Below are 19,420 nucleotides of genomic sequence, written 5' to 3' on the forward strand. Positions count from 1 at the left end.
CCCGTGTCCCCCGCATTGGCAGGCGGACTCTCAACCACTGCACCACCAGGGAAGCCCTGCAGTTTGTATTTCTGTAATTGGTCACGAGGTTATAGTTGATATCTATGGCTTCCTTCCACTACCCATTCTATATTTCCCTTACCTGCAGCAATACGGGTGGAATGATCCAGACCTTCATTCCTGAAGGGTCTGAGTCCTTGGTCATTCTGCCTCTTATTGGTTGCTGTAGTTTTCCAATAACATTTACTATTGGAAATACTAAGGGGTGCCTTAGAGCAGGGGTTCTCAACTCCCGGGTCGTGGACCAGTACCTGTCCATGGCCTGTTAGGAACTGGGCTGCACAGCAGGAGGTGAGTGGCGGGTGAGCAAGCGAAGCTTTACTTATATTTACAGCCGCTCCCCATCACTCCCCATCGCTTGCATTACCGCCTGAACCTACCCCCTCCCCCATCCATGGAAAAATTGTCTTCCACGAAACCAGTCCCCAGTGCCAAAAGAGGTTGGGGACCGCTGCCTTAGAGAACCCCCTGAGCTCCATATATAGTCCACTTTGCCTCCATTGTGTATAGCGACATGATATCCCCTTGGCAGTTAGGAGCAACCACCCCATCCATAGATACCCCCTCCCCCCCTTTTTTTGCCTATTGGTTCAGTAGCATAAATAAGGAGCCTAAGATGGACAGTTGGCAGTCTCATCTTCCAATTCAGTGGAATCATTGCTGTGTCACTTGGTGGAACCAATAACCTTGTGGAGACCAAGATCTCCAAATCAGCAGAGCTCAAAGTTGCCAGAATGGGAAGCAAATATTCTTTGGGTGGGTTGATCAGGATAATAGTGAAGTGAGAATAGTCACTCCTATTTCCTCCTCTTGATTCTTGGACCTGTGTATTCTGGTTATGAGGAATACAGCATCTGTGATTCAAAGTATAAACTGCATCCTGTAAGACAGAGCCCCATTCTTTTAGGATATTGTCTTCCAATTGGCATTAAGTCTTCAGTAAGTCATTCTGCCTTTCAGCTAAGCCAGGCATTTCTATGTGATGGGGTATGTGGTAAAACCAGTTGTTTCAATGGGCCAGAGTCCATTGATGCATTTTTTTCTTTTGCTGTGAAGTGAGTTCCTTGATCAGATGCAATACTGTGTGAAATGCCATGATGGTGGATAAGGCACTCTGTAAGTTCATAGATTGTGATGCTGGCAGAGGCACTGTGGGCAAGGAAGGCAAATCTGCATCTAAAATATGTGTTTTTTCCAGTGGGGACAAATATCTGCTCCCTCCTTGATGGAAGAAATGCAGTGTAATCAACCTACCATCAGGTGGTATGTTGTTCCTCTGGGGAATGGTACTGTATGGGGCATTTATGTTGATCGCTGCTGCTGGCCAGCAGAGGGGTTAACCAGGTCAGCCTTCGTAAGAGGAAGTTCACGTTGTTGAGCTGATGCATAGTTTCCATTCTTGCCACCATGGCCACCATGCCACCATGGCCGATTTGTTCATGGGTCTATTAAGGAAACACTGGTGGCTGGGAAAAGAGGCTAATTGACATCATAGGGTGTATCATTTTGTCCACTGTTATCAAGAGTCTCCTTTACAGTGGATGCCCTTTGGTGAGCATTCACATGAGACAAATATTTTCAAAGTCTATGCCCGTTCTAAGAGATCCATCCACATACCTCTTCCCCAACTTTCCTTGTCACTATCTTCCAGTTCCGTTCCTTCCAAGTCCCTGACCATTCAGCTAAACCATTAGCAACTGCTTATGAATGAGTCTAAGTCTGTACTTCTGGTTATCTTTCATTCCAGACAAGCCAGACAAGGTGGAGAACCAAATGTACTGCTCAAAGTTCTGCCCAAATGAGAGATCAAAATGAACTAAACAACTCAAAAAGTTAGAAGAAAATAGTAGTGAATATCAAATGTCTCAATGAAGGAGGAGTTTCGTAGCAGAAAAGTAATGGAAGAAATTATAAAGGAAAAGACTTTCTATACAAAAACAAAAATCTTTGTGACATCAAAAATAGCAAGATTGGGCTTCCCTGGTGGCGCAGTGGTTGAGAGTCCGCCTGCCGATGCAGGGGACACGGGTTCGTGCCCCGGTCCGGGAAGATCCCACATGCCGCGGAGAAGCTGGGCCCGTGAACCATGGCCGCTGGGCCTGTGCGTCCGGAGCCTGTGCTCCACAACGGGAGAGGCCGCGACAGTGAGAGGCCCACGTACCAAAAAAAAAAAAAAAAAAAAAAATAGCAAGATTGGTAGCAACTATAAGTTGTTGTCATTGATTTACAAGATTCTCAAAGAAACAGGTTGAAAAACATTAAGACCTAGTAAAAATTGTGCAAAAAGGATGTAAACATCTCAAAATATAGAAAACAAATGGATATATTAAGTGAAGTTCAATTTTGATAGTAATTAAAAAAAATACACATTTAAAGCACCAGTCCATTAAACTAGCTAATAATAATAATAACAACAATAATAATACATTGCAGAAGTTAGTAATGGTAAGGATTCAGTAAGATTGGTTTTTCTCATATACTGATGATGGAATTAAAAGTTGGTACAATCCTGAAAAGAAATGTGGCAATATATGTGCGATCCTTTAAAAGTGATGGTTTTCCTTTTTTCAGTAATTTGACTTATAAGGAGCCAATTTAGGGAAATAATAAGAGACCCAGAAAAAAGCTTTATGTACTATGATGCTTATTTTAGTATTACTTATAACAGAGGGATAACAGCGTAAATGTTCTTTTAAAGTTTAAGGGAGATGTCTTCTGTGTGTACTGAATTTCCAAGTACTGAAACTTGATATTAAGTTTCCAGTTAAGAATGGGAAGGTCATATTCAATTGCAGAACTTAAATTGACTTCTATAGATCTAATATAAACTCAATCACCACGTATAACAAGGCTTTAATGGCAAAAAAGGTTCTGAGATCTAGACACAATAGATTTTTAAATGAACTCTTAAGTTGACTACTGACTAAGATAGCATAAATGTAAAAATAATTTTGTAGGTGTTATAACAGAATAGAAAACAAAAAAGGATTCTAGATTAGAGAGGGTGAGGAGGGGAGAAAAGGTATATTGAAAGGTTGCAAAGGGGATAAAAGACAATTTTGCTTCTTTGAAAATAAAAATTTAGGTATGTTTAGTAGTCTTTTTGTTATCCATGAATAATGCCTTATAATTTCAAATACTTTATAAAACCTTTCTATATTATGTTTAATTCTTATATAACAACTTTATTAAAAAGGTTTGGTATTTCCACTTTACAGATAAAGAAATGGTAAATTTAGAAAGGTTAAACTACTTACCTGAATATATATGGTTTGTCAGGCATAGATCTCAAAATCACTAATATATGTAGTGGTTAAGAGCACCAGGTCTGGAACCAGGCTGCCTGTATACAAGTTCTACCAGTTCCATTCATGCTTCAGTCTCCTGAAAAGCAAATGGAGAAAATAATGATGTCTGTTGATAGAATCATGAGAAGTAAAGTTAATTCAAGTAAAGAACTTGGAACATTCTTGGCACATTAATAAAATATCCAGCATTACACAGATATCTCATAAATGGAGTTTATAGTCATATAATGTTTTATACTTTATAAAATGCATTGATATATATTATTATCCCATTTGAGTGTTTCAGCTACCTCTTGAGTTAGGTAGGGCAGGTATTAATATTATATTTTGTGATATATGATTATTTATTATGAAATAATTTGCCCAAATTCATATAGCTCTCAAATGACAAGGTAAGATAAATAATATGTTTTCTGATCGCAAATTTAGTGTTTCTTTATGACTTCATTCCATTCCAATAAAATGCAAAATAAGACAATGTATAAGTTTATTATTTCTAAATGTGAAGTTAAGTTTTGGCAAAATAGAGAATTAACATTTTTATTTGGTCTGGATATATGGAAAGATATATTTTGATGAGCAAAACGAGATTTTTTTTCTTGGTTAGTAATAGCTGTGTCCTAGACTTGGTGCTTTGAGATTTTATGAGAAAGAACTAGAAAGTATTGTTAATGTTTATACATTTTCTTTAAACATTTTTTTTAATAGCTACATCCTCATCTGCAGTTTCTGCACACTCTCCATCAGTTATTGTAGCTGTTGTAGAAGGGAGAGGACTTGCCAGAGGTGAAATAGGAATGGCAAGTATTGATTTAAAAAGCCCACAAATTATATTATCTCAGTTTGCAGACAACACAACATATGCAAAGGTAAGTATTTATACTCCTAGAAAATGGTTCATCTAGAGGGCACTTTGCAGATTTTCAAGTCAGTGCTTTCCTAATTGGTTTACTTTTTGGTAGAATAATGGTTATTCATTATTGCACCAATGTAGGTTACTCTGAATAACAATAAAGTTTTACATCTGATTTTAATTTTTTAATATTATTTTGTTCTAAAATAACATATTTTGGTGTTACTTAAATATTCCAAATTACTATTAATATTAGTTTCTAAAATTAATAGCTTCAAATTAATAAATCTTGGACTCATTCCAAAGATAACATATGTAATAATGCTATCTCCAGAGGGTTGTTTCCACTGAACTGTATTTGAATTTTATTTTCCAGAGATAAGGGAAACTGGTGTCTTAGACCAGTCATAATTTAAGTCTCTCAACTTCTTGCCTTCACTTCCTATCACTCATCATTAACTTGGGCCACTGGCCTGTTGTTATGGGAATTTGTGTGACTTATCAGGTAGAGGTACTCTACTCCTAATTCAAAAAAGTTATTTGACCCCATTACTATTATTAAAACATATTAAATGCTATGTTATTTTTAATGTTTTATTCTTTATTTTTTCCCTAATTCCCCTTTATGTTTCCCAGTATGTAGACTTCCTTTTCCTACCTAATAATTAATTTTTTAATATACCTAACAATCTAAATGATATTAGTACTGCATATCTGGGTATTTCACATTTCTGTGCAATTTAAAAAGAATAGGATAAAAGTTTTTTTAAAAAATGGGAATGTTCAGTATATTGATAAAGTATTTCTGTGTCTAGAATAGTTCTAAGAAATGCATCTTAGACTGTGAAAAGCATCAGTCATAAAGCAGATGTTTCTCATCTGTGTTTCTGTACTTTTCAACTTCTAAGCTGTACCCATGTGGCCATATTGATTGAATCACCATAGTTACGCTATTGAATGTTTATGTTTTTCATGGAGATGAATAAAATACCGAGTAGATGAATTTATTTAAAAAAATTTCTTTTAGGAATACATATTTGATATGTTCAAATTATTTGGGGGCTTAGAGCTGATACAAACTATTGTGAGTAAAATATAGCCTATGCTTATGATAATATTTTGTATTGATAATTTTATAGGATGTATGTTTGACATATTACCATTAGAAGTATATTTAATTGAAACATATAATTAGACCAGTTGTGATTTTGTATGTCTCTGACTTAATTTTATCTCTCAGAAAAATACGAAACTTTTTTGGTTTTAGAGAATCCTAAGCTTACATTTAAGAAATTATTCAAACAATTTTAGGTGATCACTAAACTCAAAATTTTATCACCTTTGGAAATAATAATGTCAAATACTGCTTGTGTTGTGGGGAAGTCAACCAAGTTGTTTACTCTCATCACAGAAAATTTCAAGGTAAGTGATTTTTATTCTCAGTAGTAACATTCAAGATTGTCTTATTTAAAATCCATTTTATAATATCATCCTAAAGAACAATAATTTGGGTATCTTTACCCTAAAGTACTCACTAAGTACAAATCCTAAGCTTAGGGACTATTAATACATATAATAAAAATGACAAGGAATTCACTTATTTGATTTGGTACCCTTGATATACTTTGCAAAAAAGGAAAAATCTTTTAGGTAATAAGGAGGTTTCCCAGAGTATACAGGAAGCAGACACTTAGAGAAAGCATGGATTTCCTTAGGTATAGCTTCCTGGAAAGTAGTTATTGTGCTGCCAGACTGGTTGAAAGTGAAGTTCTTATTCTTCTAGGGGATAGCAACTATCAGCAAGTACTTTTTCTTTTGGAGAATTTGATTTATATTATAGAATTGTTACAGCTTCCCCTGGCAACACATACTGTCTCACCGTCTGTGGGACTGTGACAGGGAAGTGCTCTGGAACCTTATCCAGCCAACGCTCTCCCTCTCAGTAAGGGCCTGTCTACCATCCGGTTTATTTCTTCCCTTTAGCACATCTCCCTGCTTTGTGGAATGGAGGCTGTGGTTCTGAACCAAGTAGGCAGCATTGCAGTTAGAATAGTTCTTGAGAAGTGCATATTATTTTCAGAATATTATATTTCATTGTAGACTTAATCTTTAACCATTTGAAACCAAGTTGAGATTATGGTCCAATGAGTTCTTTATAGTTCTTAATATATTCAGCATCTACAGTCATATAAGATTTCTTGTGCTCTTAGAGATCCAATGTAGCTCAGCTGTCTTTGACTCATTGCCAGAAATGGTTCCTATTGTAAACCTACTGTCTCTATTAGACAGGACTCTTTATCTCTTTCATTCATGACTTTAGACCTCTTTTCATCACCCTTATTTATGTATACCTTTCCATATACCTTCATTATTTTGTACTGATTAAGCATTCTAAGTCCTTTGGTTGTGAATAACAGAAATTCAACTTAAAGTAGCTTAAGTGAAAAAGTAAATTTGTTGGCTTATATAACTGGGAAGCCAAATGGTTGGATAGATCCTATCCTTACTCTCATCTCTACTGCCATCTTTCTATGAGGTTTAATAAAATGATTGCTCATGGCTCCAGGCTGATGTCAACTCAGCTTAGTCAACTGAGAGTAAAAACTAACTTCTTCCTTCCAGTGTCCACATATGAATTCAAGAGAAGGACCCCGACTGTTCCTGCTTTGTTCGTGTTCCCACATGTTAGATTAATCACTGTTTCTGGGGGTAAAAGCACTATGATTGATTAATCCCAGGTCATTTGCTTTTTGCTGTGGGGCACAGAGTACTGTAATTGACAGTCCTACATGGACAGACCAACATAGAATGTGGGATAGATGAATCCTCCAAAGGCGAAAACAACCTACATTTACTACGCTTGAGATGTAAGGCAATGTAGCATAGTGCTTAAGAGTAAAGGAGCCAGGGACTTCCCTGGTGGCGCAGTGGTTAAGAATCCGCCTGCCAGTGCAGGAGACACAGGTTTGAGCCCTGGTCTGGGAACATCCCACATGCCATGGAGCAGCTAAGCCCGTGCCCCACAACTACTGAACCTGCGCTCTAGAGCCTGCACGTCGAAACTGCTGAGGCCGCGTGCCATAACTACTGAAGCCCGTGTGCCTACTGCCCGTGCTCCACAGTAAGAGAATCCACCACAATGCGAAGCCAGCGCACCACAACGAAGAGTAGCCCCCGCTCGCCACAACTAGGGGAAGCACGTGGGCGGCAGCGAAGACCCAGCGCAGCCCAAAATAAATAAATACATAAATAAATAAATTAAAAAAAGAAAAAGAATAGAGGAGCTATACTGTTGTGGTCTCAAATCCTGATCCTAAATGACTGTGTGCAAATTAAGTTAACCTCTCTAAGCTTCAGTTTTTATTCGTCAGTAAAATAGGGACAATAATAGTATCTACCTCCTAGAGAATTGATATTTTATATAAGGTAATCAGAAATGGTCTCACTGATGAGGTTACATTTGGGCAAAGTCCTGATAGGAGTGAGAGAGAGAGCCATAGAAATATTTGATATAAAAGCATTATAAACAGGGGGGAAAATCAATGTTATTGTTATCATTATCATCACACTTACCATAAAAAGACCTCAATTAAATAAGAAGCAATATGAAATGTAAGGAACATGGACTTTTTAGTCAAAGAAATCCAAATTCAAGTCTCAGCTCTGGAACATACCAATTGTATATTAGAAAAGTTGCTTGACTTCTCAGAATTTGACTTAGAGGAAGATTGTACTTAATATTGATACAAAACTTACATCATAGGGTTATTGGGAAGATTGAATGAGATAACTCTTCAAACAATCTTGGCACATAACAAATTCCCTACCTGATTATGACTTTTTTTTGCAGCCTTGCAGCTCTTTCACGGTCCATTGTTATTATATTATTAATACCTTTCTTACCTATTACTTTTATTCAAAGTAGGCAGACCTTGTACTCTGCAGCTGCATGCATTTTTTTTTCTCTTTTAAAAAAAGTTCCATTATCTGCTTTTCTTTATTCTATAAATTAAATTCACCTTATGTAGATAGCATTTCATAGATTTGATAGCTGGAATTGGTATTTTTGGCTTCCCCAGCTAGTGTATTACAAAGATTTACCCTCTCTAAATTATGATAGTGTATATGAGGCTGAATATAAAACCTTTGTTGCTGTTGTTGCTGTAGAATAAAATTAATAGGAGTCAGAGACTCTCATGTTTATTTTTTATTTACTTAAATTTCATGTAAATATGGCTTAATAAGAGCTACAGACTGCTATAATTCACTTAGCAAGACAGACCATCATTCTTTTTGTAAATAACTAAGAAAACTTCTTATTTAACTCTAGAAAACAATAAATAATGAAAAATAAACTTTATTCAATATTTAAGTCATCTACCCATGTATGAGCATGTATTTAAGAAAGCAGCTTTGGGCAAGTGCATGAAACTTAAAATTTATTTTGAAATTAAAAATTCTTTTCAGAACGTTAATTTCACTACTATCCAAAGGAAATACTTCAATGAAACAAAAGGATTAGAGTACATTGAACAATTATGCATAACAGAATTCAACACTGTCCTAATGGAGGTTCAATCCAAGTAAGTTAAAATTTAGGGCAAGTAGTAAATCTCTGGTGTGTATTCCAGGACGAAAAGGTCTTTTGTGTGTTTTATTCTTTGCTATATTCCCTACCACTTAGAAAAGTGCCTGGCTTATAAAACACACTCAGTAATTATTGAAATAGTAAAATAGTTAACTAAAATTTATATACAAGGCGTATCTTGCTAACTAAACTTTTATGGAATTTCTCCAAATTAGTCATAATCTACTGCCTTAATGGTTCCTGCTCACTTTACTTTGAATTGAAAAGCTCAAGTAGCTACTGCAAACTAGAAATGTGAGGGTACAGAAATGAAACACAGTTAAAGCTGTGTTCCTGTTACTTCATACCTTTACTCCTTCCGAATGAGACAGGGAATGATATTTTTGGAATGGATATTTCTTATAACATGCTGAACAGATACTTACTTTGATCCAGGTTGGACAACTTGTTCGCTCAGTTAATCATGACAACTACTGTCACGGAGATCAAAACATGCTTTCCTATACATTGGGACCTCCTGACTGTACCTTTACAACTCTCAGACTTTTTCAACATTATTTGAATGTGTACTTAGAATGGTACATCAAAAATTGACACAAATTACCATTGAATGTTGACTTCTAACATGTGACCTATTGGGAGTCTAATATCCCTTAAGTCTCAGACTTTAGAAAATTGTCTCTTTTTATCAACTTTTATGTTTTAGAGGTAATTTAACTAGTTATCAAAAATCAGGAACACTTGGTGTGCTTTTTCCCTTTGATTTTAAGCAATGCTATGCAAATATTTATAATTTTGCTAATATTAAAGTGAAATAAATGTTTTCTTTTATAGCAATACTTTTTTTTATTCCAAAGATTTATAGTGATGTATCTTCGGTCACTTTACAGGTATTACTGCCTTGCAGCTGTTGCAGCTTTATTAAAATATGTTGAATTTATTCAAAATTCAGTTTACGCACCAAAATCGCTGAAGATTTGTTTCCAGGGTAGTGAACAGACAGCTATGATAGATTCATCATCAACCCAAAACCTCGAATTAATAATTAATAATCAAGACTCTAGGTAAGATCATCTATTTTTTTCTTAGAAAATGTATCAGTATATTATGTCATATTTTTCTATGAATAGTTACTTTACATTTCTTTAAATCGTTTGATGGAGAAATATTGAATAAACATATTTTTAACCCTTACACCATTGTGGGTAAGCTGCTCAGATGTTTCACCAAAATCAGGTTTTAAAAATATATTTGTACTAAACAAGAAAAAAAAAGTAACAACCCATTTCAAAACTAGGTAGAAGACTTGAACAGACATTTCTCCAAAGAAGATATACAGAGGTTCAATAAGCACTTAAGAAGTTGCTCAACGTCACTAGTCATTAGGGAAATGCAAATCAAAACCACAATTACCACTTCACACCCATTAGGATGGTTATTATTAAGTAAATGGAAAATAATTGTTGGTGAGTCTATGGAGAAATTAGGATCCTAATTCATTTATGGTGGGAATGTACAATGGTGCATTCACTTTGGAAAATCACATGGTGGTTCCTCAAAAAGTTAAACATAGCATTACCATATGATCCAGACATTCTACTTCTTGGTATATACCTGAAAGAATTGAGAATGGGGACTCAAACAGATACTTGCACACAAATATTCATAGCAGCATTATTCATAGTAGCCAAAATGTGGAAACAAACCATCAATGAGTGACTGATAAAATAAGATGTCTACAGATAAGGTGTATACATACAGTGGAATATCATTCGGCCTTAAAAAGGAATGAAATTCTGATACATGCCACGAGATGTATGAACCTTGAAAACATCATGTTAAGTGAAATATGCCAGACACAAAAGGAAGAATATTTTATGATTCCATTTATATGAAGTACCTAGAATAGGCAAATTTATAGAGACAGAAAGTAGACAGGTTTCCAGGGCTGGGGGAAGTGGGGAATGGGAGAGTTATTGTTTAATGGATTCAGAGTTTCTGTTTGGGATGATGAGAAATGAATGATGGTAATGGTTGCACAATATTGCAAGTGTACCTAATGACACTGACTTGTGTGCTTAATATGGTTAAAGTGCTAAAGTTTGTGTTTTATGTTTTACCATAATAAAAAAAGTTGTGTGCAGAATACTACAAAGTTAAAATAACAAGTTTTAAAAGCATTAAATACAGGAAATTCAAGGGACTACATAATCATTTGAGAAGGTGAAAATAGTTGAATCAACTTGGTCTTTGTGTATAACTAGATTGCTCGTTTTATTGGTTTACTGTTAGCTTTAGAGGATATTTATGGTAAGCATGAATAAGAGCGAGAATGGGAGATTGCCCATGTGTGTGCGCACACACACACACACACACAGTGTTTATAAGATTTCATAGTGGTTGGGATACCTAAACTAGAATCAAAATGTTATTAGAAGATAATGTAATCAACCTGTGGTGGTGCTTATAGTAGGCATAAACCTGTATAGTTTAATATGAGTTAAATTTGGTACAAAGAATTAGTGAGTAATGGTTTTTCTCCTTGAGGAATTACAGTCTAAAGGAGGAGATGCATAGTATCATAGTATCATTAACATGTACTAAGTACATCAGGCCCTCCGTAGCCTAGCGACCCACAGTTGGTTGAAACCACAGATATGGAACCTGTGGATATGGAGGGCCCACTGTAGTAGGCCACTTTATATAAGGGACTTAAGCATCCTCGGATTTTGGTATCCGCTAGAGGTCTTAGAATCAATCCCCTACAGGTACCAAGGGACAACTGTATAGTGATATGAAAGTTTGCATAAAAAAATGATGGGATCATAGCAGAGAAAGAAAGTTAACTGGGCTTAGTTAAGGAGTAAAAGGGAAGTAATTAGAAAAGGCTTTCTAGAGAAGATAATACCCGACATGAGGGTTTTTTTTCCCTGATATGAGATTTGAAGTATAAATAGAAGTTATCCATGGGCTTCCCTGGTGGCGCAGTGGTTAAGAATCCACCTGCCAATGCAGGGGACACAGGTTCGAGCGCTGGCCCGGGAAGATCCCACATGCTGTGGAGCAACTAAGCCCGTGCGCCACAACTACTGAGCCAGTGCTCTAAAGCTCACGAGCCACAACTACTGAAGCCCACATTCCTAGAGCCCGTGCTCCACAACAAGAGAAGCCACTGCAACGAGAAGCCCGTGCACCACAACGAAGAGTAGCCCCCGCTTTCCGCAACTAGAGAAAAGCCCACACGCAGCAACGAAGACCCAATGCAGCCAAAAATAAATAAATAATTTTAAAAAAAAGAAGTTATCCAGATTAAGAAGTAGAAAAGATAGTAAGACAGTGAATAACAAAGTCTTGAAAGCATGATTTTCAATATAGCAATATGGTATGTGCAAGGAAACCATAAGCTATTTACTTTGGTAAAGTACAAGTTGGGAGTAAGTAAGCTTGGAGTAAAATCTCAGCTTTCAGTACTTAAATATAACTTTGGATATCAATGAAACGGATAAACTTAAAATAATAATAAATTTTAGTATTAAGAGTACTGAACAGAATAAAGAGTACTTTATACAATTGAAACCTTAAGGTGCTCACTGCCAATTTCAGAGCCATAGTGTTTAAGTATTTCTGTCACTTTGTGTGCTCTTATCTTGGTTTCACTTTTAATTATGTGAAATCTCCAGACATTATTTACAGTTACAAACTTAGAAACCTATAATATCTAATTTTTTTAATTATTTACTTTAATCATCAAGAACAGTTTAGATCTATCTAGGTACTGTTGGCACTACTTTTAGTAAAGGTAAGAATAGTACTGTGTATACTATTTGTCATTGTCAGTGTAGTGACCTCAACACCTTTGTAGTTCCACTGAATAATGATGGTCTAAAATTATAACGTTTTAAAGGAGTTTATAATTAATTGTAATTATTCCTTTTCAGCTTAGTGAATAAATAATATTTTTTCTATTGCTAGGAAAAAAGGGATAAAATAATATCTGGATAAAGTACTCTGTCATTGACTTTATAAATTAAAATAACATGGGGTAACGTAGACAGTCAATAACCAAGGCTGGTAATTATTACAGAAGGTTTTGTACTCAGTTTTACTTTGTCACATTTCATAGTTAATCATTGTTTACCATTATCATTGTCAAACATTGCTTGAGTTCCTGCTATATATTAAATGATAGGATATTTGATCTCCAAGAGTTCGTATTATAGTTGAAAGAAGAAATTGAGGTCTTTTCACAGACTTGAACCAAAGAATATTAGGTTAAAAGATGGGCATGCTATCTACTGAACTGTCTGAATAGCTCTAATGCTTCGATGGATTTGTTACTTGTTCAGCATACTGTTTCACCCATTGATTTCTATAGCAAATGGCAGATTTAGGTATGCTCCCCACCTCCTTTGTTCCTGCAGAAGACAAGTTCTCAAAATTGTGCCTGTGACTTACCTATGATGACCCCCACTCCCAGCCAGGACTTGATTTGAATAGTTCCCTAAAAATTTGTTTAAATTGATATACCAAAAATTTGGCAGTCTGATTACTTGAGTCATTTTTATTTCCTTTCCTCTCTTAACCCAGAGTCAGTATGTCAGTAAATCCTCCTGACTCAACCTTTAGAGTACATACATATTCTGGATCACTTCTTAGCATTTCCGGTGCTACAACCCTAACCCATACCTCCATCATTTTAGCCTAGACTGCTGTATAGTGTAATAGCCCCTAACTCGTCTCTCTGCTTTCTTCCCCTCCTACAGTTAGTCTATTCTCAACCTAGTGGCCAGAGTGTGATCCTTTTAAACCAGAAATTAGATCTTAGAACTTTCCTGCTTAAAATCTTCCAGAGCTCCTATTATATTTAGAATATAATTCAGACTCTTTACCGTGGCCTACAAGGACTTATGTGTTCTGGTCTCTTTCAACTTCTTCATTCATCTCCCTTAATTCTTATCCTCACTTGCAGTGCTCCACCAACTTTGGTCTTCTTTCTGGTTCTGGAGCCAGAAAGACTACCTGGGCTTAAATTGCTGTTCTGTTTTGCCCTTTTAAACAGTAACTCTTTTCTTGTTCACTTATTTGGAAACCTTGGGCAAGTTACTTAATTTCTTTGTGTTTCAGTTTCTTCCCTTGTAAAATGTTAATAATAGCATCTATCTCATACCATCATTGTTAGAATTAAGTAAGTCAATATATGTAAAGTGCTTAGAATAAGGCCTGGCACATACTTTGTGTTCACTATATGTTAGCTATACTCACCATCAATTGTCATCAGTATTCTCATCTCATCATCATCTTGGCCTGGATGCCTTCTTAACTCAACTGCTGAATATACATACAGGTCTTTCTCAACCAGCCTAACTAAATCAACCCTCCTGGTCATTCTCTGTACAGTTCTGTTTGTTTGTTTGTTTGTTTTTAACAGTTTCTGTACCTGATATTATTTTCTTTCTTTCTCTTTTACTTATAATTCTCTAACTTCTTAAGTTAGAACAGAGTGATTATATTACTCATTTTATCAGTGTAAAAGTTCTCCCCTTAAGGATGTGTTGTTGATATCTTGCTATTATTGATGGAATGCCATGGACTAGAATATTTTATATTAGTCTGAGTATTGTTAACTGATCTATGAAAAAAGCCATGAACTAAATGCAGGAAGATTCTGTTGATCTTGTTAATTAAAGTGTGCTTCACTGACTGACAGCATACCTGAGAGTGTATTTGAAACGTAGATTCTCAAGCCTCATCCCAGACCTACTGAATCAGAATCCTCATGTGATTTGTATGCATATTAAAGTTTGAGAATCACTACCGTAGATTATAGGATTATTTTAAAAGTTAAATTACAGTTTTATTGGATTTTCCTTAGTATACTTAATGAAATTTTCCTAACTTGTGTTTTTAAAGGAGCAATCACACACTCTTTGGTGTTCTAAATTACACTAAGACTCCTGGAGGAAGTAGAAGACTTCGTTCTAATATATTAGAACCTCTAATTGATGTTGAAACCATTAACATGAGGTTAGATTGTGTTCAAGAACTGCTTCAAGATGAGGAACTCTTTTTTGGACTTCAGTCAGGTAAATGAATATCATATACTTTTACAAATACAATTTTTTTTTTGCGGTACGCGGGCCTCTCACTGTTGTGGCCTCTCCTGTTGCGGAGCACAGGCTCCGGACACGCAGGCTCAGCGGACATGGCTCACAGGCCCAGCCGCTCCGCGGCATGTGGAATCCTCCCAGACCGGGGCACGAACCCTTGTCCCCTGCATCCGCAGGTGGACTCCCAACCACTGCGCCACCAGGGAAGCCCAAATACAAATTTTTTAACAAAATACATTGTCTTCTTGAAAAGATACCAGTCCTGTTGGATTAAGGCTCATCCTAATGACCTTATCTTAACTTGATGACATCAGCAAAGGTCCAATTTCCAAGTAATATCACATTCAGATACTAGGGTTTAGAATTTCAAAGTTTCTTTTTGGGGGATACAATCCAACTCATAACATGAGGTAAGAGAATTGCCCTTGGCATCTGTTCACTGGCATGGCAGTGCAATTTTCTTTTTAAATCTGTAGGTGGAGGGGCAGTTTATATGCACTGATCCGAGTCCAATTCCTGGTTTCTAGCAACTTGATCTGTCTTCCATAACCTCACTTCCCCAACCTCCCCTCATGTTGCTCTGGAGGTCTAAACGGAAGTGGTACTTGAAAATCTAGAAGGCATTTACAGCCTTTAGGTTTTCCTAAGTCCAATTCTAAATACCTTTTAATTAGTATAATTTCTTCAAAATTCTGACATTATACTGACTGTGACTCTGCATTTCCAATGTTGTTTTGTATATTCATTTTTTTCTATATATTCCTGTGTATTTTGTGAGGCTTTGGGAAAGGTACAAAAAGGCCACTTTTTAACTGGTCAGCCTTGTTCACAGCAGCACCTTATCTCTCTTGTTCCATTAAACATCTTGTTGAAAAACAAATTTTCTGCACACACTATCTTCTGTTCATCACTACGTCTTAATCAGTCTTGTTTCTGTGCTCACTCCTGCACTGAGACTGCTCTTGTCAAGGTCACTATAGCAGATATTGTTGGTTCTCTGTCCAGATCTTCTTGGGTCTCTTTTACCTTTCTTTGTGCCCCTTTTCCCTGCTATGTGTGCTTTTGCTTCTAATGGCCTATACCTGGACTCTCTTGAGAGGCCTGCCCTCAGGCTATTAGAGGGCTTTGCTCTCAGGCACGGAGTGCCAAAAGTGCCTTGTGGACCTTAAATGATTGAATGTTGTGGGAGTATGAAAGCCCAGCTGTCTCACACTGTTTTGGCAAAAACCACGAATGTAACTTAAAGTCCACAAGCCTTCTACAGGATCGGTTGAAGTTACCTTCCATAGGAGTTTGCCTGAAATTATATTTTTGTTTGGCTTTTTTTCTCTTTCCTGTCCTTCTTGTCTTCTTTATTGGTTTCTCGTGGAAGCAAATTCTTAATATATTACTTGCACATGAATCTTCATCTCAGCCTCTGCTTCTGGAGCACCCAGCCTAAAACGTTCACCCATAGTCTCATTGTTTTGAAATTTAATGGACACATATTAGTTCTCCTATTTGAAATCCAGCTTCTTTGGTGCTGCCAAAAATCTCTCCTTATTGAATTACTGCCTTTCTTTGCTTCTGTGATTATACAGTTCCTAGTTTTCTTCCTATTTCTTTGGAGTTTCCTTTTTTTTAAGCTCTGTCACTCATTTCTTTAACGAGTTTATGACTATCCAGTCAAAACCAATGGGGTATCTCCCTTGTAATGTTATCTTTACTATTTCCAAATAGACTACAGGACTGTATACTGTCTTGGAATATCTTCAGAAAGCTCTGTCATTGATCAGGTAACACAGTAAAAACCCCAGAGTCCTTTCTTTCAAAAGGAAGTGAGAATGACTTCTGAGTCTTCTTTTTAGGCTTGTTTTCCTTTGCTCGTTCCCTAAATGCTATGGCTCTTCAAAGGTATGTCCTGGGTTGTCTTTTTACCCTGTATATTCTTATTATATGATTTACCCACCTTCTTGGTCTTATAATTATCATTCACGTATTCGTAACTTCCAAATTTACATCTCATGTCCAGATATCTCTATAGACCTTCAGCCCCATATATCTTATTGCCTACTGAGCATTTATTAGATGTTCCTTAATCACCTCACATTTAATGTGTCCAAACTGTGCCATCTTCCCTTCTAAATCAATCCCTTCTGATTTCAGAGAATAGCTCTACATCCAAGCTGTTTACCAAACCAGATACCTGGAAGTCATTCTCGACACTTCCCTTCCCTGAAATTAATCATCAAATTTTGCAAAGTCTCTTTTCCATATATCTCTTGCATGTTTAGCTTCTGTTCCCAATGCTGCTGCTCCAGCCTGGGGTACCATTTATCTATAATCTGATTTATTGCAGCAGCCTTCTGTTTGGCTTCCTCCTCCAGTCTTGTTCTTTACAGTCTCTTCTCTATATGAGAGCCTGAGAGATCTTTTGAAAATATAAATCTGAGCATATTACTCTTCATTAGTTTCTTGTTGTTGATGTAACAAAGTACCACAAATTTAGTGGCTTAAAACAACATGAATTTATTATCTTACAGTTCTGGAAGTCAGAAATCAGTTTTGCTGGGCTAAAATCAATGTGTTAGCAGGTCCACCGTTTCTTCTGGAGGCTCTAGGGGCAAAACTGTTTCCTTGCCTTTCCAGTTCCTAGAGGCCATCTACATTCCTTGGCTTATGGCCCTTCCTCCATCTTCAAAGCCAGCAGAATAGTTTCTTCTCTACTTTCTGACCTCTGCTTTTGTCCTTATATCTTCTCTCTTTGACTGATCCTCCTACCTCCCTCTTTTTTTTTTTTCTTTTTTGGCCACGCAGCTTGTGGGATCTTAGTTCCCTGACCAGGGATAGAACCTGGGCCCCTGGCTGTGAGAGCACAGAGCCCTAACCACTGGACTGCCAGGGAATTTCCTTGCCTCCTTCTTATAAGGACCCTTGTGATTACTTTGGGACTAACAAATAATCCAGAATAATCTCTCCATTTCAAGATGCTTAACTTAATCCCATCTTCAAAGTCCCCTTTACCAGATAACATATTCAAAGGTTCCAGGGATTAAGATGTGGACATCTTTGTGGGGCTACCACATATCCACTTGCATAAAATCCTTCATTATCTTCTCATTACTTTTAGGATAAAATCCAAACTCTTCTGGATGGCTATTTCTTTATCATCTCCCACAGCATCTCTTGTTACTCGTCACTTGTCATTCTGCCTTCTAGTATAATTGAACTTCTTTTAGTTACTTGAACATATCCTATCTCATGTTCTGGCTTTTAAAATTTTTTTAATTTAATTTATTTCCATTGGGGTATAGTTGATTTACAATATTAGCGTCAGTTGTACAACATAATGATTCAAAATTTGTATAGATTATACTCCATTTAAAGTTATTACAAAATAATGACTATATTCCTTATGCTGTATAATATATCCTTGTAGCTCACTTATTTTATACATAGTAATTTGTACCGCTTAATCCCCTACCCCTTTCTTGACCCTCCTCCCTGCTCTCTCCCCATTGTTAACCACTAGGTGGTTCTCTGTATCTGTGAGTCTGTTTCTGTTTTGCTATACTCTTTCGTTTGTTTTATTTTTTAGATTCCATGTATAAGTGTTTGTCTTTCTCTGCCTGACTTATTTCACTAAACATAATACCCTCCAGGACCCATCCATGTTTTCGCAAATGGCAAAATTTCATCCTTCTTTTATGGCTGAGTAGTATTCCATATATATGTACACACACATATACCACATCTTCTTTATTCACTCATCTGTTGATGGACACTTAAGTTGCTTCCATATCTTGGCAATTGTCAGTAATGCTGCTGTGAACATTGGGGTGCATGCATCTTTTCAAATTAGTGTTTTTGTTTTTTTCAGATATATACCCAGCAGTAGAATTGCTGAGTCATATGGTAGTTCTATTTTTAGTTTTTTGAGAAACCTCCATATTGTTTTCTACAGTGACTGCACCAATTTACATTTCCACCATCAGTGTATGAAGGTTCCCTCTTCTTGACAACCCTGCCAACATTTGTTATTTGTGGTCTTTTTGATGATAGCCATTCTGACAGGTGTCAGGTGGTATCTCATTATGGTTTTGATTTGCGCTTCTCTGATGATTAGCAGTGTTGAGCATCTTTTCGTGTGCCTGTTGGCCATCTGTATGTCTTCTTTGGAAAAATGTCTATTCAGTTCTTGTGCCTACTTTTTAATTGGATTATTTGTTTTTTTGATATTGAATTATTTGAGCTGTTTATATATTTTGGATATTAACCCCTTCCCGAGTATATCATTTGCAAATATTTTCTCCCATTCAGTAGACTGTCTTTTCATTTTGTCAGTGGTTTCCTTTGCTGTGCAAAAGCTTTTAAGTTTCATTAGGTCTTATTTGTTTATTTTTATTTCCTTTGCCTTAGGAAACAGATCCAAAAAAATATTGACCGTTCATGTCAAAGAGTGTTCTGTCTATGCTATCTTCTAGGAGTTCTATGGTGTCAGGTCTTACATTTAGGTGTTTAATCT

General features: G+C 36.4%; 1 protein-coding gene across 1 annotated transcript in view; it reads left to right on the forward strand.

Moving 5' to 3' along the window:
• The window catches only part of MSH4 (mutS homolog 4), a 94,798-nt gene that overhangs the window by 5,158 nt on the left and 70,220 nt on the right, over positions 1 to 19,420 (forward strand). Inside the window, 5 exon segments of the mRNA XM_024734623.1 lie at positions 4,077 to 4,237; positions 5,533 to 5,643; positions 8,689 to 8,804; positions 9,700 to 9,873; positions 14,720 to 14,892. Coding sequence (XP_024590391.1) covers positions 4,077 to 4,237; positions 5,533 to 5,643; positions 8,689 to 8,804; positions 9,700 to 9,873; positions 14,720 to 14,892 — 735 coding nt within the window.

This window comes from Neophocaena asiaeorientalis, unplaced genomic scaffold (genome assembly GCF_003031525.2).
Source record: "Neophocaena asiaeorientalis asiaeorientalis breed wild unplaced genomic scaffold, Neophocaena_asiaeorientalis_V1.1 scaffold15, whole genome shotgun sequence".
NCBI classification, from domain to species: Eukaryota; Metazoa; Chordata; class Mammalia; order Artiodactyla; family Phocoenidae; genus Neophocaena; species Neophocaena asiaeorientalis.